At 49.1% G+C, this 26,320-nt stretch overlaps 1 protein-coding gene across 10 annotated transcripts in view; it reads left to right on the top strand.

Annotated features, from left to right (window-relative positions):
- Positions 1–26,320, top strand: part of WIZ (WIZ zinc finger) — an 869,393-nt gene that overhangs the window by 669,952 nt on the left and 173,121 nt on the right. For all 10 annotated transcript variants that reach the window (XM_085654347.1, XM_085654345.1, XM_085654350.1 and 7 more), the window contains one exon: positions 13,128–13,706. In XM_085654347.1, the coding sequence (XP_085510473.1) occupies positions 13,128–13,706 (579 nt within the window). The remainder of the gene's footprint in view (positions 1–13,127; positions 13,707–26,320) is intronic.

Genomic DNA, 26,320 nt, shown 5'->3' with positions numbered 1-26,320 from the left:
GCCAATGAATATCGGATGTTGGAAACATGGGGTGTAGGATGGATTGAAGCAGTGGTCGAAGTGGGGGGGAACGGCAGGGCACAGCGTGCCCCTACTTCAATTCCAGCGATTCCGTTCCCCTACTTTTTTATTTTGAAAATGCGTCCCGGGACGCAAGAAATCGGCATGAGCTATAAAGCTCGGCGTTCCTGGCGTTCGAGGACGGGCGGCAGAGAAGTAACAGGACCCTGTCTTTTTCTTCTTACCCAGAGAAGAAAAATACAGTGTCCGCTTCTGCTCTGTAGCTTTAGCTGCCTTCCTCCCCTCCCCCCAACTCTTTCCCTCTTCCCTCTCTTTCTGTCTAGCAGTTCTTCTCTTACTGAAAACCAGGACTTAAAGACGGGGTGTTCACTCTCTTTCCTCTCCTCCTTTCTCTTATTTCCTTCCCTGTGAAATGGATCCAAAAATGAAAATAATTTTTGCTGGAAATGTCGTATTTTAATTCCAAAGTGCAGCATCTGGAATAAAAGGTTAAAAATAGGAAAAATAACGAAGTAAAGTAAGACAGACTGGTAGCCAGAGGGCAAAGAAAAAAATTCGGGGGGGGGGGGGGGCTTAATCTTTAAGCAATAGGCAGAGTGGAGCTGCAGGGGCTCTTAGAAGGGGTGAAACAGCAAGGCCTCATTAACATGCAAATGGTGGGGGGGGGGGGGGGGGGGCTGAAGCCCTTTGAGTCCAATGGGTGTCGCACGCCTGCTGGTAGCAAACTGACCAGATTGATTTTATTCACACCCAAACACATTAGCGCCACTTTTACAGAGTTTGCCAGTGAAGCGCTATTTTTGTTTTCTGGTCTTTGTTTTCCCTGGGCTTGCAACTAGTGCACCAATCCTGGAGGTACTGCAAAGTGTGGATTGGAAAACAAAATGTGTACTGCGGCTCTGCGTACAGGGATGTGGTCTTTTTACCATACTGCTTACGTTTTGTAAGGATATAAGCAATAGGCATTGAAATGGGTCCATTCAGGGCCCTGTAGTCATGTCCTTAACTTTTCAGGCAAGAGCACTCACTGATTTCTGAATAGTGAGTGTTAACGCATTAAGGTAACCATGTTGTTCCTGCTTACAATTCACATGGTTTGCTAAATTTTGCATTCCCTATGAGTGTTTGCTTTTTCCAGGATGATGTCACTTTTTTTTGTAGGTTGCATATTGCTCTGCGTCATTTAAATTGAGCCACATCCAGGTGTTTATAGCCGGCAGCAATTGGGTTGTAGTTGAAGGCAGTGTGAGTTTTTCTCAGTGGGGCAGTATGGTGTTCAGTGGGGGAGAGAATGTGGCACTATGGCCAGAGCTACTGAATTTGTAACTGGGAAACCAGGTTCAGCCTTAATAACCAGTCCACCAGACCACTCTCCTGAGAGAGCACAATCCCATGCTAGACCTCAGAAGGCTGCGCAATACCTTAGAAGCCTTGGTGTCTTAGCACCAGCAGGTGGACCCTAGCAGTGGCAAGTGTGGGTTAACCTTCAAGGTTTGTCCACCACAATCTATATTGAAGTTCACCTCCAGTCTTGCAGACAGGCCTATGAAGCAGCACACCCTAGAGCGACAGTGACTGTTACTGAGGTCACAGGACACTTGAGAAGGGCCAGCTCTAGGGCAGTGCAACCGGTGTGACCGCACCGGGTGCTGACTTTGGGTGGAGGCATTATGTTTGCAAGTATATTAAGGTTTTAAAAGTGCTTGCTGCCTTCTTTCTGGCCTCCAGCAATTTTCTGCAACAATAAAAATGTCATGATGACTCTGGTGTTTAATGTTCTTCCTAGAGAGAGATCATTTTGTCTAGTGGAAGTTCTGATTCATGGAAAGGTAGCTCAGAGGGTTAATGTGCCTGCTGCAAAGAACATGTACCATACCGATTGTGAGAAGTTGGCCTGGTAAATGCTGTCCACTAGTTCTAGTGGGCACCTTGTACCAGTCCAAACAACCCTTATTGATAGGTTTAAAGACAACCTTTATTGAAAGCTATCCTAGTGGTAGCTATGGAGAGCAGCCTTCAGGCTAAGTCTTAAAGGAGTGTAAAGCAGCTTGGTTTACCAGATTATAACTTCTTGAATTACTAAATGAAAGGAGATCCACACAAGGTATATATAAAATATATGTATTTATTTCTAAACACTCACTAATCTCTTTATGAGATTAGAGTCCAAGATGCACAATAATACAGTTCTAAAATGACAGTAAATAGCACAATATACAATGGGCCCTAGGGGCGGACCAAACCATATATTAAGAAAGTGGTATAAGAACCACGACTTCACTAGAAACAGTGCCTAAAGCACGTAGAATCGCTGGGACCCCAAGGAACCACCCAAGGTAGTGACACAGGAGACCCACAGGGGACGTGTGCAGTGTGAGAACACAGGCGCGAGCCCCATACTATTTTATGGGAAAGTCACGGTTGGAATTTTAGAAGTTAACCTCTTCCATGCTCATGACGTCTCCCGGCCGTCATGAGTCACGATGGGCGTGTGCGGACGACGGCCGGGAGACGTCATGACCACGCCCGCGATTGGAATGTTAGCACTGCGGTAGCGCTGCGGCGGAATTTGCGCCGCAGCGAAGAGGTTAAGGACACTTAGGAGAGGACATTGAGAAAACCCCTGTAGACTTGGGGGGTTCTAGGGCCAGCACCCACGGGAGCACCGGAGTACTTGAGTTACCTCACCCAGGGAAGCCGGGTGCAAAGGTGTCAAATGGTGTCGGGGATCGTCGTTGATTTCAATGGCGATCTACTGCAAAGTGCTGCTGCCGGGAAGGAGAAGTGTCCGGTGTGATCCAAGCCTGGATCGAAGATCAGAAGAACCTGAAAGCAGAGGGTACAGAGTCTGGGCCACTTGCCAGTGACCAGGTGCATGGTAGACGAAAACACACCGATGTCGGGTGATTCGGGTGCGAAGAGGCAAAGCTGGACTCTGCAGCCACGAGGACCAGGAGGCGTCGACGACAACCAGAAGCTGGATTTGAGCTGTCCCACAAAGGATGTCGAGTGCTGGGGTGTCGGTCCTCGTATTAAACACAACAAGCCTTGGCAACAGCAACCCACGCACAAAGAGAAAAGATGCTTTGGTGCGGACCAGCAAGGTCCTGGGGACTCCCCAAGCAATGGAGAGTCAGAACACGTCTGGAGCAATCAGGTAAGCCTAATTAGAGTTTAAGTTGCCTTCACAGGGACCCACCAGTCGACGGACTAGGGATCGCGAAGGGACCTCGAGAGAAAACACAAAGGGCCAGCTCACGGAACACTCGTGGAGTGTAGGCGGGCAATCTTCAGTGCAAATGCTGCTCGGGGTAAGGGCTATAAGTAATCCAAAGCTTAGCTGCAGGAGTTGTTGGAAAGCTGATGCTTCTGCAAAGTGACGTGGTGTCCAGGGGTTCGGTTTGCACGGTCGCCACGAGGGATACGGGCCTCAGACTTGCTGTGGGCACTGTTCTACCTCTAAGAACACGGAAACCCACCTCCTGTGTTACAAAATTCTTCGGAGTCTGGCGGGAGCTTCGGAGCTGCAAACCGGTCAGATCTGTCTTTGGTGTCTGCCTTGCAGGGGAGTAACTCCTTTACTCCAAGGGAGATTCTTTACTTATCTAGTTGAATGTAGATCATCGAAGTTACAGGATTCAGTATCAGAGTTTCGTCCAGGTGTAATCTAAAGTCCTGTAGCCAGGGGTTCCTTTCTTATACCCAAGGAAGGGGTGGGACAAACTCTAGGGACCCACCTATGGGAGGGTCAGGAAGGAGGGGTGGCTACACCCATTTCCTTTGTCCAGTTTCGCGCCAGCAACCGGTTTGAGCTGGACTATGCACAGGGACACCAAATGTGCCCCCAGTGCTGAACTTCAAAGTACTCTTGGAGTGCACCCACCCAGCCCCAATACACTAAAGCCTTTCTGGGAGGTGGTGACACCTCCCTGTGACAGGAAACCTATTGTCCAGGCCTCCCCTGCTGGAGTTTCGTCCAGCAACAGGAGGGCAGACTCGTGTCTGTGGCTGGCAGCATCCATTTTGTGATGCCAGGGCTCTGTTAGCTGGTACCGGGTATACCGGTGCTGTCATGTCTCTCCCTCTAGAAGGGTGGGATCATACTCCCACACCAGTTACTTGTGTGGGGGTATGATTTCAAACTGTTTGACACCAAATACAACATGTTTCTGTGCAGCCATTCCAAAGTTAGCATTTATCGTGTGGTTATAATGCACTTAAGAGTGTATGGTTTGGCAGCATCACAAACAACCCCAGAATAAAGGTTCTGAAGGCTGCTGAGGGGCTCTGCTCATGCATGGGCACCCTCTCACATAAAACCCAGCACCCTGCCTTCAGGATTGGTAAGGCCTGCCATAGGGGTGACTGATAGGTTTATATGTGCAGTAATATGGAGAGATATAGTGAACCTATATCTCAGTAAGGGGTGCATGCACCACCTTACCCAGGCTGCAGTAGCAGACCCGTGGTGTCATTTTGGAAGGCTTCCCAGGGGTGACACAATACATTCTGCAGCCCCTGGTAGGCCTCTGGGGTACCTATGCCCTTGGTACATAGTATACCATATACTAGGGGCTTATAAGGGTACCCCAGAATCCAATCTGGAGTGTATCTATAGTACTTGTAATCAATTTAAGGGAGAAAGCAGATAGGCTGGGGTCCTGAATAGCAGGATCCCAGCCAGACTAAGTCGAAAACCAGCAAAACACCAGGAAAAAAGTAGGGGCAACCTTGTTGTCAGATTCCACCTTCCTACACAGATCACAAAGTGCACATAATGTAAATAGGTCAGTGGGCTACTGCTTTTGTCAGAGAGATCCTTTTGTTACTTGCAGTTTATAAGTTAAAATCCTAACATAGAACAGTGAGCTATTAACTTTCATCTAAGAGCTGCATACAAACAGCAAGGTATAGATTAGAGCGTTATGTTTTTTCCCCCCAGTCTTTGATTATCCTAATGTTGCAAAAAGTGGTTTTTTTTTTTACAGAAATCAATTCTGATTATTAAAGAGAACCCCCAACCATGGTATTATGTTTTAAAATTCTGAGTTTGTTTCTCCAGACCAATCACTATTAAACTGTTCGAGGCATGTGGGCTGCTGAATTCATATCTGTGCATAGATCGCCGCCTAGTGTTGGGTCCGGATGATTGCACGTTGTTGTCCTGGAAGAGTCTTCGAAGTATCCTGGGATAGGTGACTCCTCCCCCGGACTACAGTGCGCATGGGCATCCTCTCCATCCTCAAGATTGTTTTTTTCCGCCATTGGGTTCGGATGTGCTTATCTTGACTCAAGTTAGGAAAAACTTTTTCTAGGCCAAAAGGCCTTTAGTTCGCGTCGGTACTGTTCCCGATCGGTATCGATAGTATCTTGTTAGTTTACTAACTTCCAGAACCAACTTTTTCGCTTCCTACCCGACCATCGACCAGTCATCGACGATGGAATCGAGGACACCATTCAAGCGGTGTCCGGTATGTAATGCGAAATATCCCCACATCGACGTCCATCCGGTGTGCAACAAATGCCTTTCACCGGATCACAACAAATCTACATGTATGGCCTGTGCCCGATTCCGATCCAAGAAGACTCTCCGGAATCGACGAGCAGCGAGACTCGAAGCGCAGCAAGCGGCACCGGCCCCGGCCGACATCTTCAGCGCTGAGACCGAAGATGTCGAAGACGTGGAGAACCTACCCTCCAGCCCCGTTTCCGAACACGACTCCGGCTCGGAAGACGTCGAAGAAAGCCTCTTTCGCAGAGACGAAGACGACACCGAGGTAGCAGACTACAATGAGGCCTTAGGGGCCGAAGAGAGTACCTCCGATGACGAGCAAGGCCTACCCGTACAGACTGAGGACATCCCAGTGCGCCAGTCTATGGCTCCGGTCGAGGGATCGCCTTCGGGCCTTACCCAAGACCTATCCCGCAGTTCTTCGGCCCCGCCCTCTGGCCCGGCCTCAGACATTCAGCGGCAGCCATTAATACCCAAACCGGCTGGTTTCCCTTCTCCGAAACCGAAAGCTGTATTGGTTCAACCGAAACCGAAAGTAACGCTGGTCGGATCGAGGCCCACCACACCTTCGACGCCAGCAAAACCCATCGGCACCGAGCGCACCAAACGAGACTTCGGTGCCGAGCTTGCAACGGCCGACGTCGGCGTCGACACACGGAAGAAGACCTTCGGTGCCACCAAACCTACTCTGCTCCCGGCACCGACGCAATCGACTCCGACCCCAAAGGTCAAACTGCCTGCTGCGTCTCACACCGCTTCGACAGCACCACCAAAGGCACACTCATCAAAGACGTCGACGGCCATTACCGCCCCTCGACTCGATGACTCACCGGCGCCGAAAAAGTCCGCGCCCGCTTCTACGGAACCGGTCGGCGCAAAGGAATCAATGGCGCTCCAGGTGCGGCACGTTGCTGCGCAACGCACCAAACACAAAACAGTCCTCCAGGACACATCGGGCTCCGAGCCAATAAAAGCTCCAATAGCCTCTTCGGCACCAGCCAACATTACTTTTGGCCTGCCGCCATCCACGGCCCCGAAACTGTTCCACATCAGGACACGGGTCACCCACACCACGATCACGCCTGCCGAACATTCTCCTGCGGAGATGTCTCCGTCACATATCATCGACGCCGACACCGGCAGGATGCTGCTCCACAAAAGGAGAATAACTTCAGACCTCAGAGCCAGCTTTGGACTCCTTCCGGATCCCACTTAAAAGAAAGCTGCCAGTGGTTTCGGAACCGGTTCTTTACGAACCTCTCCATTCCCCCTACCAGGATCCACTGTCCTTCTCTCCCACACACTCCGACACAGATGTTTTGGAGGACTACATGGGTGACCACGTCCCCTACCCCGGAGAGATGGACCCTCAAGGCCAACAGGACCCTGATCAAGCTTGGGATGACCCTGTCGACTCCGGTGCACCTATAGATGCACAGGACCCGCAACTCTATGGAGCAAAAACATCTCCCACAGAGGACACTGCCGCGTTCAACGCCTTAATTGAACGTGCTGCGGCCAATCATGGGGTGCAACTTCACTCTGACACCGTAGAGGACGACTTTCTCATGGACACTTTCGCATCCTCAGAAAGGAACATTAAAACTCTACCTATGTTAAAGGGTGTCCTCAAACCAGCAAAGGACATCTTCAAGGAACCCACCAGGGCAAGAGTAATAAACCCCAGGATCGACAAAAAATACAGATCGGCGCCTGGGGACCCCACCTACATTAGAGGCCAGTTACCTCTGGATTCAATTGTAGTTGCGAATGCTCGCAAGAGGGCACACTCGCAAACAGGTGATGCTCCTCCCCCGGACAAAGAGTCCAAGGTGCTAGAGACCTCCGGCAAACGGGTTGCTGCACAGGCGGCTAACATATGGCGTATTGCCAATACTCAGGCGCTCCTCGCTCGCTACGATCGAGCACACTACAACACATTAGAACAACTACTCCAACATCTCCCTGACCAATACAAAGAAGGTGCAGAGATCCTCATCAGGGAGGGACAGCTCCTCACAAATGCATTCATTAAGTGTGCACTGGATGCCGCGGATACAGCTGCCAGAGCCATAAACACTAGCGTCATGTTGCGACGACATGCCTGGTTGCGAATCTCCGGATTCAAACCTGAGGTACAAAATAACATCCTCAACCAACCTGTCAACCCAGACTACTTATTCGGGCCGGAGGTTGACACCACCCTAGAGAAAATAAAAAAAGACACGGACACTGCAAAGTCCATGGGGGCTCTACAAACGCAGTCCTTTCGGAGCGGCTCCTTTCGTCGCCCCGGAAATAGAGGAGCAGGTAGAGGACGGGTCACAGCAAACATACAACAAAGGCAACACACAGAGCACCTACGACAAAAACACCCGGGGTGGATATCGTGGCTCCAGCACAAAGGGCAGAGGACGCGGCTACGGCAACACCAGGTCCTCCCCCAAGAACAAGCAGTGGCGCCCTCTCCCTTCCTCCCGACCACATAACACCTGTCGGGGGAAGGCTACAAAGGTTCCTGTCCACGTGGAACTCCATCACCACGGACAGGTGGGTCAAAGATATTGTCAAATACGGTTACTGCCTAGAATTAACCTCAACTCCACCCACAATACCTCCAAAAAACCGTCCTATGTCCTCAGAGCACTTAACGCTCTTACAGCAGGAGGTGCAAAGTATGCTACTAAAAGGTGCAATAGAGGTCGTACCCGTCCACGAGCAAGGTACGGGGGTGTACTCCCTGTACTTTTTAATACCAAAAAAGGACGGGTCGCTCAGACCTATATTAGACCTGAGACCCCTAAACCGGTACATTCTCTCCGAGCATTTTCACATGCTCACTTTACAGCAAGTCCTCCCGCTGCTCAAGCAGGGAGACTTCCTGGCCACACTGGACCTCAAAGATGCGTATTTCCACATACCCATTCACCCCTCACACAAAAAATACCTCAGGTTCACTGTTCAGGGGCAGCACTACCAGTTCAAAGTCCTTCCTTTCGGCGTGACAACAGCACCCAGGGTTTTCACAAAGTGCCTAGCTACTGTAGCGGCACATCTGCGGAGGCAGCACATACACGTCTACCCTTACCTGGACGACTGGCTCATTCAAGCAAAGTCAGCCCAACAATGTGCCAGCTACATATCCCACACCATTCACCTCCTTCACAGTTTGCGGTTCTCACTAAATTACCCAAAGTCCCATCTCCAGCCCGCACACGTACAACAGTACCTAGGTGCGACCATAGACACTCTGGCGGCCACAGCTCAGCCAAATTTAGTGAGAATCAACAGCATACAGATACTAATTTCCAAGTTCAAACCACAACACTCCCTGCCCGCGCGAGTGTTTATGCAGTTGATAGGCATGATGGCCTCCTGCATTTTCATAGTCCCACACGCGAGACTACATATGCGCCCGCTCCAGGAGTGCTTAGCACGTCAGTGGAATCAGGCTCAAGGACAGTTGAAAGACCTAGTGTTGGTGAGCGGTCGGGCATACAACTCTCTGCATTGGTGGAATCCACAAAACCTTTGCAAGGGCCGACCGTTCCAAGAGCCTGTTCCACAAATAATACTGACAGCGGACGCGTCTCTCCAGGGATGGGGAGCTCATGTACTCAGTTACACAGTGCAGGGACTATGGACAATACAACAAAAGAAGATGCACATCAACCTTCTGGAACTCATGGCAATCTTCCTAGCAATGAAAGCATTCAAAGTACACTTGTGCAACAAAGTCGTGTTGATCCGGACGGACAACATGACCGCCATGTACTACATACAAAAGCAGGGAGGCACACACTCTCCGCAGTTGTCTCATCTGGCTCAGAGCATGTGGAAGTGGGCCATTCAGAGGAACATGTTCCTCATGGCGGAACACCTCCCCGGCAAGGACAACCAGATGGCGGATCTGCTCAGCAGACACAGCCACCAGATGCACGAGTGGGAGTTACACCCATCAGTTCTCCAACCGTACTTCCAGCAGTGGGGTCATCCAGACATAGACCTATTCGCCACAAGTGAAAACGCAAAATGCCAAAGCTTTGCCGCCAGGTTCCCACATCCGCAGTCGCAGGGCAATGCGATATGGATGAACTGGTCCGGCAGATTTGCGTACGCTTTTCCCCCAGCACCACTAATACTGCTGGTGGCACGCAAACTCAGACAACACTCTCTGACACTCATCCTGGTTGCTCCAACGTGGGCACGCCAGCCGTGGTACACCACCTTTCTCGAACTCTCCGTGGTGCCGCATAGACGGCTGCGGGTCAAACCCGAGCATTTGACGCAGAACCATGGAGAGGTTCAGCACCCAGATCCGCAACAGCTGAACCTGCCAATCTGGCTCCTGAAGTCATAGAGTTTGGCTACCTCAACCTGCCACCTGACTATATGGACATCATTAAGGAGGCCAGGAGACCCACTACCAGAGCTTGCTATGCAGCCAAATGGAAGAGGTTCGTCATTTATTGCAATAATAATGACATCAACCCGCTAGACGCATCCATCCAAAACATTATTTGTTACCTATTACACCTCTACCGATGCAATCTGGCGTACACCTCTATACGTGTCCATTTGACCGCAATATCAGCCTATCTACAGACCAGGCAGCACCTCTCTCTATTCAGAGTGCCTGCCATCAAAGCATTCTTGGAAGGACTCAAACGAGTCATTCCTCCTAGCCACCCACCAGCTCCAATGTGGAACCTCAACTTGGTCCTCACACGCCTGATGGGTCCACCCTTTGAACCTCTACACTCATGTGAGATTCAATTCCTTACCTGGAAAGTAGCTTTTCTAGTAGCGATAACTTCTTTACGAAGAGTTAGTGAACTCCAGGCGCTAACCGTCCAAGAGCCATTTATTCAAGTTCACGCCAACAGGGTCGTACTACGTACCAACCCCAAGTTCATGCTCAAGGTGGTATCGCAGTTCCACATGAATCAGACTATTGAACTGCCGGTTTTCTTTCAAAACCCACAGACTGTCGCTGAAAGGGCACTCCATACCCTAGATGTAAAGAGGGCCCTCATGTATTATATCGACAGGACCAAACCCTTTAGGAAAACACAACTTTTCGTTGCCTTTGCCCCACACCACAAAGGTAACGCTATCTCCAAAGCAGGTATAGCCAGATGGATCGTTAAATGTATTCAAATTTGCTATCAAAAGGCTAAACGCACATTAACGATTCCCCCACGAGCCCACTCAACACGTAAGTTAGGGGCCTCCATGGCTTTCCTAGGAAACATTCCTTTGCATGATATATGTAGAGCAGCCACCTGGTCCACTACACATACATTTACCAAACACTATTGTGTAGATGTACAATCAAAACAGCAGGCAGCTGTAGGACAGGCTGTTCTCAAAACTCTTTTTCAGACCGCTGCAGCTGGCACTGGTAGCCGCCGCTAATAGAGGGCACTGCTATGTATTCTATGCACAGATATGAATTCAGCAGCCCACATGCCTCGACTGAATATGCTACTTACCAGTATGCATCTGTTCTTGGCATGTAGGGCTGCTGACATTCATATCGCCCTCCCTCCTCCCCGGCGCCTGTAGCAGCTGCAGCTCTCAGAATTACTGTAAAGCATGGTCATCACTTTCTGTATCTACTCCATCACTGCCACAATGGCGAAAAACAATCTGAGGATGGAGAGGATGCCCATGCGCACTGTAGTCCAGGGGAGGAGTCACCTATCCCAGGATACTTCGAAGACTCTTCCAGGACAACAACGTGCAATCATCCGGACCCAACACTAGGCGGCGATCTATGCACAGATATGAATGTCAGCAGCCCTACATGCCAAGAACAGATGCATACTGGTAAGTAGCATATTCAATACCGCCTAGTAGTATGGTTGTCATGTGACTCCCACACCTTCTAGTCCTTAGTCTTATGTAACATTTTCTATACAGTGATTTACACACATATTGATTGTCTCTGAGTAATGTGTGTGATGTAAAGTGCTCTGACACCCTACACTGGTATGAGTGGCGCTGTAAATCAAATTAAATGCATCTGAGAGAGAGTGTGGTTATGGAGACTTGAGGGGCACTGTTAAAGGGTGGTAGTGAGGGAATCCATGGCCGAGGTGGTCATTGGGGGGTACTAACAAACATTAATGCAGAGGGCACCACCAGTGCTAACACCGGCCCTGCCCTTGAGGCCAGTCTGCCTCAAACATAGTTAGCTCCATTGGCCTTGTTTCAGAAGTAGTAGCTGCAACTCACCAGGGATTGGCAATGCAGAATTTGGCACGCAAACCAAACTAAGTTCGCAAACTTCACAGTCTCTCTGCTTCATTCACAAGCACTTTTAACATGTGCTGCTTGCTGTGGGGTCACTGGAATTAAATATGCAGTAAAGGAGGACAAAATTATGCCACAGTGTTGACTAAATTATGCATTTAAAAAAAGGCTGCAGCGTAATGCAGTATATTTTCTGATAGTTTATTATTTTGACGTGTACACATGCTAACAGTCTTTGGAAAGATTTTGCCTTATTAGCACCAGTGTAACATACAAATGCAAAAGTGAGAAAGATGATCAGTCAACCTTTGCAATAAGCCATCCACTCCACAGCCAAACAAGTCACATTTTTTTGTTACATTTGAGCTATAAACAATTTATTCGTTTAAATGGTCAGATCATGCAGCAGATCTTGCATTAGGAGGCAAATATGGCAGAGCCAGAGTTATATAGAAAACATTTGCAAACTAGGATATTTTGCCTTTCATGTTTGAACTGCTGTAGTGGAAAAAGGGAGAAGTGCTGATGATAAACCCCATGGCTCTGCGAAAAATTGCTTGTGCTTCCACATTTTATCGTATTTGGGACATTCTGTGATTAGAAACATATCCCACTTTGTGAATGTGTTTTAATGTCAATAACTCATAACCTTATATAATCATGTGTATCCATTGGTTGATTAAACTGGGGAGTGAAATGCCAAACAAATACTAAAAATTGGGATATTTGCCCGTTCTGGCCACACCTCTGGCTCCGCCCACTGAGCCAATCCTTGGGTTATTCCTGCCCTCTGATTCTCCGCCCACAGTTCCCCTACTTTTTTTCCCCCACTTCGACCACTGGATTGAAGGGGGAATTGGTTGGGCCTCATTGTCTAAAGCCTTTTGCTTTTGCAGAGACTGGGCCAATGTTATGAACGCTAGTAGTCTTGCCCATTCTTTATTCTCAATTCCTCTTCTTTGACTTAACATGTATATTGACCTCTGTGCATGCCGTAGTACGCAAGGGTCGGAATGCCTTCCTCTTTTCTTAATTTTTAAATGCATGTTTTCAATGGAGTGAGCGGGACTGTTAAAATATCTGCTACCCTCATTGTGATGCGAAAGAACAAATGCATAATCTTGTACCAGTAATTAAGCACTTGAGTGAATGTTATTCGTGAATGTTTGTTGTTGCACCTTTGCTGTAGCACGTTTGCAAACTTGTATATAAATAACGTATAGTACAGTTTTTGGTAGTCACACTAGACTAAAGTTTTTTTAACATACATGCCCTAAGCCTGGGTCTGCAGATGTCTCAATTTAAAAACTAAACTGTTTTTACTTTTCTTTCACAGCATCACGTGTGGAACCAGTGCGTGATATCCGTTGTGAATTTTGTGGGGAGTACTTTGAGAACCGCAAAGGGCTTTCCAGTCATGCACGCTCCCACCTTCGCCAGATGGGAGTGACCGAGTGGTCTGTCAATGGCTCTCCTATCGACACCCTGAGGGAGCTTCTGCAGAAGAAAGCTAAACCTTTCCTAATCAAGAAAGAGCCCAACACAGCCAGTCAGGATCCTCCTCTCCAACGATCACCTACATTACTTCTTGCCAAGCCACATAGAGATGAGGGACTTACCCCAAACTCCTCTGGGAAAGTTCTCCAGATGATGCCTATGTCCCCTATGGGGGGAAGACCTGGCAGGCCAATCCAGCAACATCCTGGCACCTCTACTATAAACCGGGACATCCAGCTTTCCTTGGTTGGTGGCAAGCCCCATGGACCCTTTTTCACGCCACTCTCCATGAAAAGGCCTCTGCAGGAGGAAGGGATGATTCAGTCAGGAGAGCTTAAGCCCAAGGCGTACATTCAGACTCAGGTCCATTTCAAATCCAAACCAAAGCTCACCCAGGAAAAATCACTGTTGCAAACATGTAAGTGAAGCTACCCTTCTGTAATCGTAAATCCTAACTTTTCACCACGGAGGGGACTGCTACTTCCATAGTTAGTGGATGTTGTACATTTTTATGTTTTCTGATGATATACCCAAGTTGTATGTGCAGGGAAATGAAAAACCTCAAGGGGTTTTCTGTCTCCTAATGCTCTGTTACAGGTGTGCTATTCCCTTCCCAAATGGCTCTTCCCTCCCAAGTCTTTCTTCTCATAATCCATCCTGGTCATCAACCCCAAGATGTTTGAATTCCCCTCCCTATCTCTCTCGAAGACTTGTGGCAACAGTTTGAGGATCCTATGACTGAGGTGGTCGGTGGGCCAATTGTTTACATTGGGAAAGCGGAGGAAGGCCAGACACTGGGGATCCCACAATGAACACGAGTGGCATTATCTAGGAGGTACTGTAGTTGTTAGGGGCGAAAGGGAGTGACAGACAATCGCTGCTTTCATAGTGTGATGTATATGAGATTTCAGCTGTACCATAGTTCTTTGCATAGGTAAGATTGCACAGGTTACTGTGGAGCCTTGACTGTGGTATCTGTAACACAAGCCTGCTCAGTTTTACTTATGTGACTTGTCACTTTCCTTTATAGTTTCAGAAGATGTGAAGCTATGTGCTAGGCACCAGACAGTCTTTGCAGAGTACAGGTCGGTTTCATCAGGAAAAGGAGCCCAGGTAGAGTGGACAAGCACATGCCTGCTTGTGTCCAGGACCCATTCTCAAAGGAACAAAGCATGTTAACACCTTAACAACAAAGCCTCACTGTGGTGTGAGGAGGATGAAAACAGAGGGTAAGGTTCAAAATAGCCAAGACCAAGGTTGGGGCTTCCTCTAACATAGCTCACTCTAAATACACTTAGGTAATCTTACATCTGAGTTTGCTGTGAGACTAAGCTCTGATGTAAGAGTTTGTTTACTGAGCACCCAATTTTAAACCTGGGGATGTCAGGCGGACAGGTCAGGAGGGAGTGTTGAGGGGTGTGTCTTAGCGGCAGGGGGTTGCTACTGTGTCCATAGTCTCGGTGGGCGTTTGCAACCCTGTGACTGTTTTGTGCGAGCTTCCCATCCCCTGGCCCACCAGTCAACCCCTTCCACCACCCTACAATCCTGACACTTAGCAGTTCAGCTGGTCCTTGCAATGACATTGAACATCCCCAGGTAGAGCCTAGAGGGTCTTTTCTTCATCCCATGGTAACAGGCAGCCTGTCTCATGTAAGAGAAAGTGCTCCGGCACAATCAGTCGGCCATTCTTTGTGTCTGTATTGTCCTCCAGGCAGAGTCCATCTATCACAGATATCCAGAATGAGTTCCGTTGGGATTATGAAGGCTCAGACTACCCTGGAGTGTTTGCTGGTCACTGCCCCAGCTGCCACCCCTACCTTTTCTGGGAGAAATCCAAAAGGAACACTGCACAATGTCATATGCTAATAAATGCTCCCTGTGGCTATGTCCTGTTGTAGACAGTGGCCCTGAGAGAGTGATAGAATGCCACTTTGGTCTTGGTCTTGACCCCGTGAGCATGGTTTCTTTCAGAGGGGATTGCACCACCTTGATGCAAAGTAAGTGGGACTTTTGGTATTGAGCTGGTCTTCCAATTTGGCCATGCCAGTGTATACTGGTAAGAAAGCTGCAATCCTTTTTGTGAGACCTTCAACCGCTTGTTACACCTGTGTACATCTGACCAGGTTTTAATGGTATGGCAACAGGCAGCTCCTGCTTTGGAACACCAACAAGTTTCAGAGCGGTCTTGAGATTGGGCTGCTTAGAGCCACATTCTCAATAGAGGTTGGTAGGCTGTCAGCTGGGATACCTGAGACAGACCGCTACTTGCGTACCGAAGATACTGACGTACACCGTTTCTCTCTTCAAGAAGAAATCGAACAAACACCGTCTGACACCGAAGAACAATGAAGATCACCAAAGATTATCTGTTTTCTATCTATTATGGGGTGATCCCCTAGTAGACCACCAGCTCCCTCCACCACGAGGTCAAAGAATACTGATAGGGTATGGAACATGCACCACTAAGGTTCTGCCCTAAGTGTTTGAAATACGCTGGTGGGCACTGTACGTCATAGCACACGCCCAGAAAAAGACTGCTAGGAGAAAGGAAACATACAGTGATGGCGCAGAAATTGTGCAGCAGTAATAGTCCAAAGCAGAGATGGTCGATGTGAAAGGGAAAGGCGCCAAAGACACTATCGTCGAAAGACTCCAAAAGCTGGTGACTGAAGGTTGAGGTGAAATTGGGCATGAAGCCGAAGGGGTTATACTCCAAAGCCAAGAAACCCACTTCGAGCTCAAATATGGCCGAATCCATACAGAGACCAAGAAGTCCCTGTGATCTAAACGGGAGGATCCTGCAGGAGGCAAACCCTCTGTATTGCCACTGCACCAAAAGGGACTGGGAGCTTGGAAAGAGGATGACGGTTCGACTCAGAGACACAGTTGACCTTCAAACGCTGAGAGAAAGCTCTCCGAGTGGAAAAGACTCCTCATGATGGAAATGGAGGCTTTAATAAGAAGGAACGAGGGGTTTAACTCCTTAAGAGGATACATGATCTCAAGGAAACATCGATCAAGGCTAGAGCCCTTGACAACACCAGGGCTGAAGAGGCTTTCAAATTCAACGAAGCCCCTCGTAGGAGGTGATATTAGCGGCAGACACCTCAGAGGTCTGACAGTACCTGTGCAACGTTTTACTGGCGGAAGGTGTGGGCACGTACCCTTGGCAGCCCTCACCACCAGACAACATCGAGTACAATGCAGTGGTGAAACTGGCAGTGGACAGACACCTATGGCGTCAAAATGAGGGGGAAAAAAGGAGATTCTTGCTTTCTACTTAAGGTCCCACTGCCATCACAATGAAGGAGCCAGTTCCTCCCATTGCTTCCAAGTGTGTGGACCAGGGAAAGGAGGCTTTCGTGGAACCAGAGACCTAGAAAGGCAGTCACTCTACTTGTGGACAAAACGTACAGGCACTCCACACAAGACCCTGCAAAGTTCCAGGTATCATTGGCTTCTGATTCCATAATAGTCTCCACAGCACCAAGTGATCCAATTCACCAGCATCAGTCGACCTAACACCCAGTAGAGCAAACAACTGGACATAGTGGGTAGGAAAATGGAAAGACAAGTGGCTGTCCAGTTGAGATTCACCGATTCCCGTGTCTCCCTGAACAGGTATGTTTACCAGCCGTGGGAACATATGGAGAGTGTCCTACAAGACCCCTCTGAGAAGTCCCCCAATGAGAGGAAAGGCACTCGTCCCGGAGACTTAAGACAAACAGCAGCACCTGTTTAAAGTCAGACCTGGACGTGGCAGACCTGTCAGACAGGCAACTCTGCACAAGCACTACACAATGAAGGCACACCTGGGTAAGGGTATCTGGATTCAGTCAAAAGGTGCTGGCAGAGGACCAAACGCCCCCAAAACAGCTGCATGAATGATACAACATCACCTCTGACAAATGAATACTCAACATAATCTGATACGGATATGGCATAGCGCTTTTAAAACCAAATCTCAACATCCAACCACAGGCGTGAACCCAAAGCAAGAACAATACAATACACTTAAAGGAAGCTGCAGACGTGCTGCGCAAAACAGCTATAGGAAAGCTGCCACCAATTAAAAAGGAATGTCATGTACTCAGTCTACTTCTTGGTGCCAAAACCAGACCCATCCTAAGGTCCATCCTGGATCTCAGTGGCCTGGCCAAACACATCAAAATACAAAAGTTTCTCTTGACAGAACTGCAAGAGGTTATCCCAGTCATTAGAAAAGGGGAACTACATAACAACAATGACCTCCAGTATTAGTACATGGACGTGCCAATAAACCAAAGACACAAGAAGTTCCTGAGATCCATCACTACTAATTCGGTGTTACAATTTTCAATCAATTGGGTACCCAGGATGTTAACCTGTTTGGCTTCAGACCGAAGGAGAAAGGGAATACTTGTCTAGCACTTACCTGGACGACTACATTATAAGGCTGTGAGGATCTGGGTCTACTATATGATATGGCTGTGAGGCTTTATCGTGGAATACAGTCTGGTATCGTCTTTGGTCCAGTCAGTATAGTTTACTCAGCTGTGGCTGTGAGCAGTAAGGCTTGGCAATGGAAATTAGTGTGGCACATTCAACAGCACCAAACAGAATAAGAAAATAACACACCAATGAGGACATGATTTATGAAAGTAGAGCGTATTTCTTTTTTAATTTTTAGAAACCTTTTTTTAAAAAAACATTATGTTCGAGGCATATGAGCTGCAGATTGTACACTTAGCATAGGTCGCCATCTGGTGTTGGGCCCGGATGTTTGCAGTTTGTTTTTCTTCTTGGACAGTCTTTGGAAGTCACGAGTGTGGTGACTCCTCCTTCGGTCCGTACTGCGCATGGGCTTCGGCTCCATCCTCAGATTGTTTTTTTCCGCCATCGGGCTCGGATGTGATACTTCGTGCTCCGGCTTCGAACTTCTACGGTTCCAGCCTCGACGGAAAATCCTCGATTCTTCGAGTTCCTTCATCATCTTCATCTCTCGAAGCGGCACTTTTCTCCATCCCGTACATCGACACCGGCCTTCGGGCCCTCCGCGACTCCGGTCCCGGCCGATGGAAAGGACTCCGTTCAAAAAGTGCCCAAAATGTGGGTCTAAATTTCCCCACACCGACCTCCATCAGGTGTGTAACCTTTGCCTCTCTCCGGAACACGAGGCTAGAGACTGCCCCGCCTGCAAGTCTTTTCGATCGAAGAAGACCATCCGAGATCGAAGAGCTCGACGCACCATGGCGCACTCATCCTCGGCAGCTCCACCGGACATCTTCGGAGACGACGCCGAAGCTTCGGGGCAAACACACACCGAGCAGGAGGAAGACGTCGTCAGCGCTTCCGAGGCAGACGACTCCGACGTGGAGGACGTTACACCAGCGCAGCGGGCCGTGAGTACTATGCCCCCTCCCACCCCCGCGCCGAAAACCAAAGAGACTCAGGTTACTCCCTCGCCTGCCGGCCTGGGCAAAACCAAAACTTCGATCACCCCACCTTCGGGCCCGGTGTCGAAGCACCCAAAGTCTCACGGCAGCTCGGGATCGAGCCAGCCGACACCCGGTGCCGAAAAACAGCATCCGGCACCGAAGACTGCAAAATCCAGCTCGACTCCGAAACCACCGGTGCCGAAGCCTGGACACTCGGTGCCGACCAAACACAAACACAAATCTGTCGGCACCGACGCTCCGGCGCCGAAACATCATTCGACGCCGAAACACCCGGAGACCTCAAAAAAGCATGGCGCACACAGACCATCGAAACCCCCGGTTCCGAAATCACCGGTGTCGACAGACGACTCGACACCGTTGGCTCTGTTTACACCAGACCCTTTACAAAAGACTTTGTCCAAAGATCCAAAGACTGGGCTTTTGACTTTAACTACCAAGAAAAGACGCCTTGATGCTCCGGCTCCTCCTCCTCCACCCAAAAGGAAGGACTCTGCTACTTCTCCCCTCAGAGTGCCCTCCCCACCACCGCCTCCCCTACCCACACCTCCTCCACCGCCCCCACCTCACAGGTCTCCGCCACCTTTACCTCACTACGATCCGGCCCCATCCCCAGATCCAGATGATGGGGATCCGGACAATTACCCGGCGGACCCCCCAATGGATCCCACTCCACCAGGGACCCCAGATCCATGGGAGGATTACAATAACCCTGATATACCCAATGCACCTCAGGACGACCTATACCCATCAAGGCCATCTCCTCCAGAGGACTCCTTAGGTTTCCATCATTTAGTGCAGAGAGCAGCACACTACCATGGGGTGGACATGCACAGTGAACCAGTAGAAGAAGACTTCCTACTGGATACATTTGATATACAAGACAAATCTACTTCCATTTTACCCATGCTTAAGGGTGTCACCAAGCACGCTACAGAGGTGTTCAAAGACCCTGTCAGAGCCAGAGTACTGAACCCTAGAATAGAGAAGAAGTACAAGGCGGCACCCACAGACCCTGCTTACATCAAGGGCCCTGCTCCCCTAGATTCCCTAGTTGTCTCCACAGCTAGAAAGCGGGCTAACTCCCAATCCTCAGGAGATGCCCCACCGCCAGACAAAGAATCTAAACTTCTGGACGCGTCTGGTAAACGCACCGCCTCCCAAGCTGCAAACATGTGGCGCATTGCAAACACACAAGCACTGCTTGCGCGATATGATAGAGCACACTATGACGAACTAGAAGCTCTTATGCAGCACCTTCCAGAAAAATACAAGCACAAGGCTCATGACCTCATACAGGAGGGTAAACTAATCACAAACACCTCCATTAAGTGTGCCCTCGATGCAGCCGACACTGCTTCTAGGGCCATAAATACCAGTGTCCTGCTTCGCCGCCACGCCTGGCTCAGGATCTCAGGGTTCAAACCAGAAGTCCAGGCATCCATACTCAATCACCCCTTTGACCAAGAAACACTCTTTGGGCCAAAGGTAGACGAAGCGCTCGAAAAAATGAAGAAAGACACAGACACAGCAAAGTCTATGGGGGCACTCCAAACACAAGCCTCCAAACGTTCCTTTCGACGCTCGTCCTTTCGTGGCACAGGTAGAGGCTCCTCCACGGATAACGCCTCTTCCTCCTACAAGTCCCCTCCTCAAAATACCTTTTCAAAGGGCAATCAGAGAGGTGGTTACAGGGGTAACAACAATAAGGGCAGGGGCAAAACCAACAACACCCGTTCTGCCACCCCCCCCCGCACAATGACTCCCCTCCGCTCCCCCCAGACCATTCCACTCCGGTCGGGGGCAGGCTACAAAACTTTATCCACGTATGGGAGTCCATAACATCGGACAAATGGGTGACCCAAATTATTCGGTCAGGGTACTGTCTAGAGCTAACATCTACCCCACCCAATATCCCACCAAGGCACCGTCCAATGTCTCAAGAACATTCCACACTGCTCAAACAAGAGGTACTTTCACTCCTGCAAAAACATGCTATAGAGCAGGTCCCCGTCAACCAACGAAATCTAGGGGTCTACTCTCTATATTTCTTAATACCAAAGAGAGACGAGACCCTCAGACCCATTCTGGACCTCCGGCCTCTAAATGCCTACATACACTCAGACCATTTTCACATGGTCACTCTACAACAAGTCCTCCCACTCCTCTGCCAGGGAGACTTTCTCACAACCTTGGATCTGAAAGACGCATACTTTCACATTCCAATACACCCCTCTCACAGGAAATACCTCAGGTTCGTGGTGGACGGGCAACATTACCAATTCACGGTTCTCCCCTTCGGGGTCACCACCGCACCACGGGTATTTACCAAATGCCTAGCAGTAGTAGCAGCACACCTCAGACGTCAACATATTCACGTCTTCCCTTACCTAGACGACTGGCTGATAAAAGCCGCGTCCTACCACCAATGTGTGCAGCATACAAACAGCACCATCCAACTGCTCCACCAGCTAGGCTTCACGGTGAACTACCAAAAGTCCCACCTCATACCATCTCACACAAAGCAATACCTCGGGGCCACTATAGACACCTCCAAGGGTATTGCCTATCCAAACTCAGCCAGAATCGCAAGCATTCAAGCCTTACGCAAAACATTCCTTCCTCAGCACTCTCTTCCAGCAAGAGTGTTTATGAAGCTCATAGGAATGATGGCGTCTTGCATTTTCATAGTGCCCCATGCAAGACTCCACATGCGTCCACTTCAAGAGTGCCTAGCACAACAGTGGAACCAGGCCCAGGGTCAGCTGACGGATCTGGTGTTGGTGGACGGCCGCACACATCACTCTCTGCAGTGGTGGAACACCACAAACCTTTCCAAAGGGCGGCCGTTCCTGGACCCGGTTCCTCAAGTGACTCTAACAGCGGACGCATCGCTCTCCGGCTGGGGAGCGCACCTTCTACACCTCACCATGCAGGGTCTATGGACGCCACAGCAAAAATCGCTCCACATCAACCATCTGGAGCTCTTGGCGATCATTCTAGCCCTAAAATCTTTCCAAAAACAGATTTCGGGCAAAGCAGTCCTCATTCGCACAGACAATATGACTGCAATGTATTATATCCAAAAACAGGGGGGGACACACTCTCCCCAGCTCTCCCGCTTAGCCCAGAGCATATGGAGATGGGCAATTCCTCAAAACATCTTTCTCCTGGCACAGCACGTTCCAGGCGTACAAAACACCATGGCAGATCTGCTCAGCAGACAAACGCAACAAATACACGAATGGGAACTGCATCCACAAGTTCTTCACCCATTCTTCCAACAGTGGGGACATCCTCAGATAGACCTCTTCGCCACCCACGAAAACAAAAAATGCCCAAGCTTCGCCGCCAGATACCCACACCCATTGTCCAAGGGCAATTCGATCTGGATGAACTGGTCAGGCAGATTTGCATACGCCTTTCCACCTCTCCCACTAATTCCATTAGTGGTCAGGAAGCTACAACAACACTCCCTCACACTCATTCTGGTAGCTCCAACGTGGGCCAGGCAGCCGTGGTACACCACGCTACTACAACTGTCAGTGGTACCACATCAAAAACTGCATCTATCCCCATGCCTCCTAACCCAGAACCATGGAGAAATCAGGCACCCGGACCCAGCTCAGCTCAACCTGGCGATCTGGCTCCTGAAATCCTAGAATTCGGATACCTTAACCTTCCCCCTGATTGTATGAACATCATCATGGAAGCAAGACGTCCTACCACTAGAGCATGCTTTGCCGCAAAGTGGAAAAGATTTGTAATTTACTGCCGTAACAATACAATCAACCCTCTAGATGCATCCATACAGCACATTATATGCTATCTGCTCCATCTTCACAGGTGTAACCTGGCATATTCATCCATACGCCTACACCTAGCAGCGATCGCTGCTTATCTACAAAACAGGCAGCATTTATCACTCTTCAGAGTGCCCGCTATTAAAGCCTTCATGGAAGGCCTTAAACGAGTAATTCCTCCCAGGGCACCACCTTCCCCTGTATGGAATCTAAATTTAGTTCTTACACGACTAATGGGTCCGCCCTTCGAACCAATGCACAAATGTGAGCTACAGTTTCTCACCTGGAAAACAGCTTTCCTTGTAGCTATCACTTCCCTTAGAAGGGTTGGTGAAATACAAGCGTTCACCATACAGGAACCCTACATACAGATGCATCACAGCAAGGTCATACTTCGCACAAATCCGAAGTTTCTGCCCAAAGTCATTTCCCCCTTCCACCTCAATCAATCAGTGGAATTACCTGTCTTCTTCTCGCAACCCCAATCTGTTGCGGAAAGGGCCTTACACACACTTGATGTGAAAAGAGCGTTGCTATACTACATATAAAGAACGCAACCCTTCAGGAAGACTAAACAATTATTCGTTTCCTTCTCTCCACCACATAAAGGCAACCCCATTTCAAAATCAGGGATAGCTAGGTGGATTGTAAAATGCATACAAATTTGCTATCAAAAGGCAAAGAGAACATTATCTGTTCCCCCTAAAGCCCACTCTACAAGAAAGTTAGGGGCTTCTATGGCTTTTCTAGGGAATATACCCTTAGATGACATCTGCAAGGCAGCCACATGGTCTACACCGCACACCTTCACAAAACACTACTGTGTAGATGTGCATTCCAAGCAGCAAGCTAGGGTGGGCCAGGCTGTACTAAAGACACTTTTTCAAACAGCTGCAACGGATACCGGTGGTCGCCGCTAAGGTTGGGTACTGCTATATAATCTATGCTAAGTGTACAATCTGCAGCTCATATGCCTCGAACGGAATATGCTACTTACCAGTATGCATCTGTTCTTGGCATGTAGAGCTGCAGAGTTGTACACGCCCACCCGCCTCCCCGGCTACCTGTATCCGTTCCAGTACATCTTATTTAGATACAACACATGGGTTTCTCACTGTTATTACTACGCTCCATCATTTCCCTGTTGGCGAAAAACAATCTGAGGATGGAGCCGAAGCCCATGCGCAGTACGGACCGAAGGAGGAGTCACCAAACTCGTGACTTCCAAAGACTGTCCAAGAAGAAAAACAAACTGCAAACATCCGGGCCCAACACCAGATGGCGACCTATGCTAAGTGTACAACTCTGCAGCTCTACATGCCAAGAACAGATGCATACTGGTAAGTAGCATATTCCTTATCCTTCAGTGCAATGATTGTTCAACAGTGCATCCCATTCCATGGAAATTGGGTGTTTCCCAAGTCCACTATTCTCTTGTCTTCTTATCTCCATACTTTCGGCCTGAATTTTTAGAGACCTTGATCATTAAAATCCACTGGGGGGGGGGGGGGGTGGTTTGGGGGTCAGAGATGCAGATTTTAGAACTTATCACTTTAAAATGTAAGCACAATCCAGCATTGGCAAAGTTCAAAAACATTTGAAAAGTTGGGAAAACTTGGTGTGAGTACTCTGTCCCAGCTTGGCTGACCAAATCCAGCAGGGATAAGGTCTAGGAAACAGTTACCTGGCCACCAGAGGACAGCTGCCATAGAAGTCATTGGAGTAGGCCTGATGCTGAGGATGCAGGCAAAGATAATCAAAAAGATGCTTCGGTTGTGGTGTGTACTATGGGATTGCCGGTGTGGGGCAGTTCTTGGTTGCGGTTCCTCTGTCTTCTGGTGATGTGGGCTGACTTTGGCAACGGAAATCAGGGTCCCTCGAATTCCTCTGTTGCAGTAGTCCGATAGCCTATGCTACACTGCACCGCAGTTGGATGCAAACTCTTTGGTGCGGACTGGTCTCTTGTGAACGACGAATCAGACTTTGGAGAGCACTCCCGGATCCACCAGACTCTGATGCAGATTTTTGCTATTTCTGATTTGCAGTTTGTTGTGCCCAGCAACTGCTAGTGGCAAAACATCTGCGGTGGCTACCACTTTGTTCTTTTGGGATCTTTCAGCTCTTGTTGTCCTGGAGTTGGTTCTAGGAGATCAGCAAACTGATCCTCTGAGTCACTGGTCTTGGTGAAGCTGGGAAATCTACTTTTCCCAGGATCATGAGCCGTAGGCACCTTCCCAGTTTTACTAGCTCAAAACGTGCATCTGGTGCAGTGCTTCCCATGGTGCAGCCTTTCTTTGTGTGGGCCAAGGGACGCAGGGCAGTCGTCCTCTTCTCCAACGTGAACTGAGTGGCAGGGTGCTCTTATCCCAGGAAAGTGCCCTGAGGGGACCAAGCTGTCACTAGCCTATGGGCTACTGGGTCCCCTCCTCTCTAATGACGAAGCCCCATGCGGCATCTGACTATCCCAGAGTGCCCCATTCTTTCCCCCTTCAAGATGGCACAGCCCCATGGTCGTTGAAAGAACTCTGGAGGTATGGCTACCAGTTGGAGGTGTGACGGCCAGTGGGCTTCTTGCCCGCGGACAAACCGGTTTGGACACATCTTATCCTTCCTTAGCTCTGTCTCCTAATTGTCTGTAGGAGCAAAAGGCATCCTGCTCAGGGATGTAGTCACAGGTGGCCCTTCACAGGCGGCTTCACCTTTTGAAACCTGCCTTTTGGGCTAACACACTGAGTGGCCATCCTAGGAGAGGAGGTGACACCTCTCCATATGGCAACTACCTTTTGTTCCCAGACCTGGAAGTTGTTCATACGTCTCCCCAGGTTGTCAGAAACCAATGCTGGGAGCCATAACATCACTACATAGAATCAACGAACTCTAGGCATTAACAGTGCAGGATACGTACATTTTAATGTACAAGAACAGATTCTTAATGAGAACTGGTCCCAAATTCCTTGCAAAGGTGGTATCATACTTCAATATAAATCAAGCAATACACCCTCCGGGGTTCTCCAAATACTCCAAGTCCAGCTCGCCATCGACACACTGGACGTCAGGAGGGCTGTGATGTACTACATACAGGAAACAAAATTGATGAGGAAGACCAGTTCTTTGTCTCGGATGCCCCACCAACAAAGGGGTCACGTTGACTTAAGCACCCATAGCCAGTGTGGATAGTTCTGACAATAAAAGGGTCCCACACAACAGCTTGTGTGATGCTAGGGAAAAGGTCAAGAAAGTACTCCACCTTGAAAAAGGGGGCAACCCTGGCCTTCTAGGCTAATTTTTCGAAAAGGGACGTATGGCTGCCACATGATCCTCACTAAACACTCTTAATAAACATTACTGTATCGACATTAAGTGTGCCAATACACTTCCTAACCAACCTCATGCAGGACAGGTAAATACCCCTTCACAATCATTGGACAGCATGTGAATCCAGAAAGATTCAGGCTGCAATATGATCTTGTCACTTACGTGTTGGAGTAGTTTTTCAGCTGTAGACATTCTGGATTCACTTGCAACCGACTCACCTTTGCCCCCCCCAAAAAATGTGTGGAGATTTGTAATGGGGGGGGGGGGGGGGGGGGGGGGGGGTCTGGACGGGTGGACAATAAAACAAATCTAATGGAAGTTTCAAACATTGGGAAGCCCGAGAAACACATGTAAGGATGGCAACCGCGTAATGGAGCTTTTGGTGCATACATCAGATGTTCTCAGGGAGGGGCATGGCATCAAATGGTCGGCACCCACTCAAAAACACAAAAAATAAAGACTTGGAAAACTTGTGTGCA

This window comes from Triturus cristatus, chromosome 4_1, assembly GCF_964204655.1.
Source record: "Triturus cristatus chromosome 4_1, aTriCri1.1, whole genome shotgun sequence".
NCBI classification, from domain to species: Eukaryota; Metazoa; Chordata; class Amphibia; order Caudata; family Salamandridae; genus Triturus; species Triturus cristatus.
This window is presented reverse-complemented; position numbering and strand designations above follow the sequence as displayed.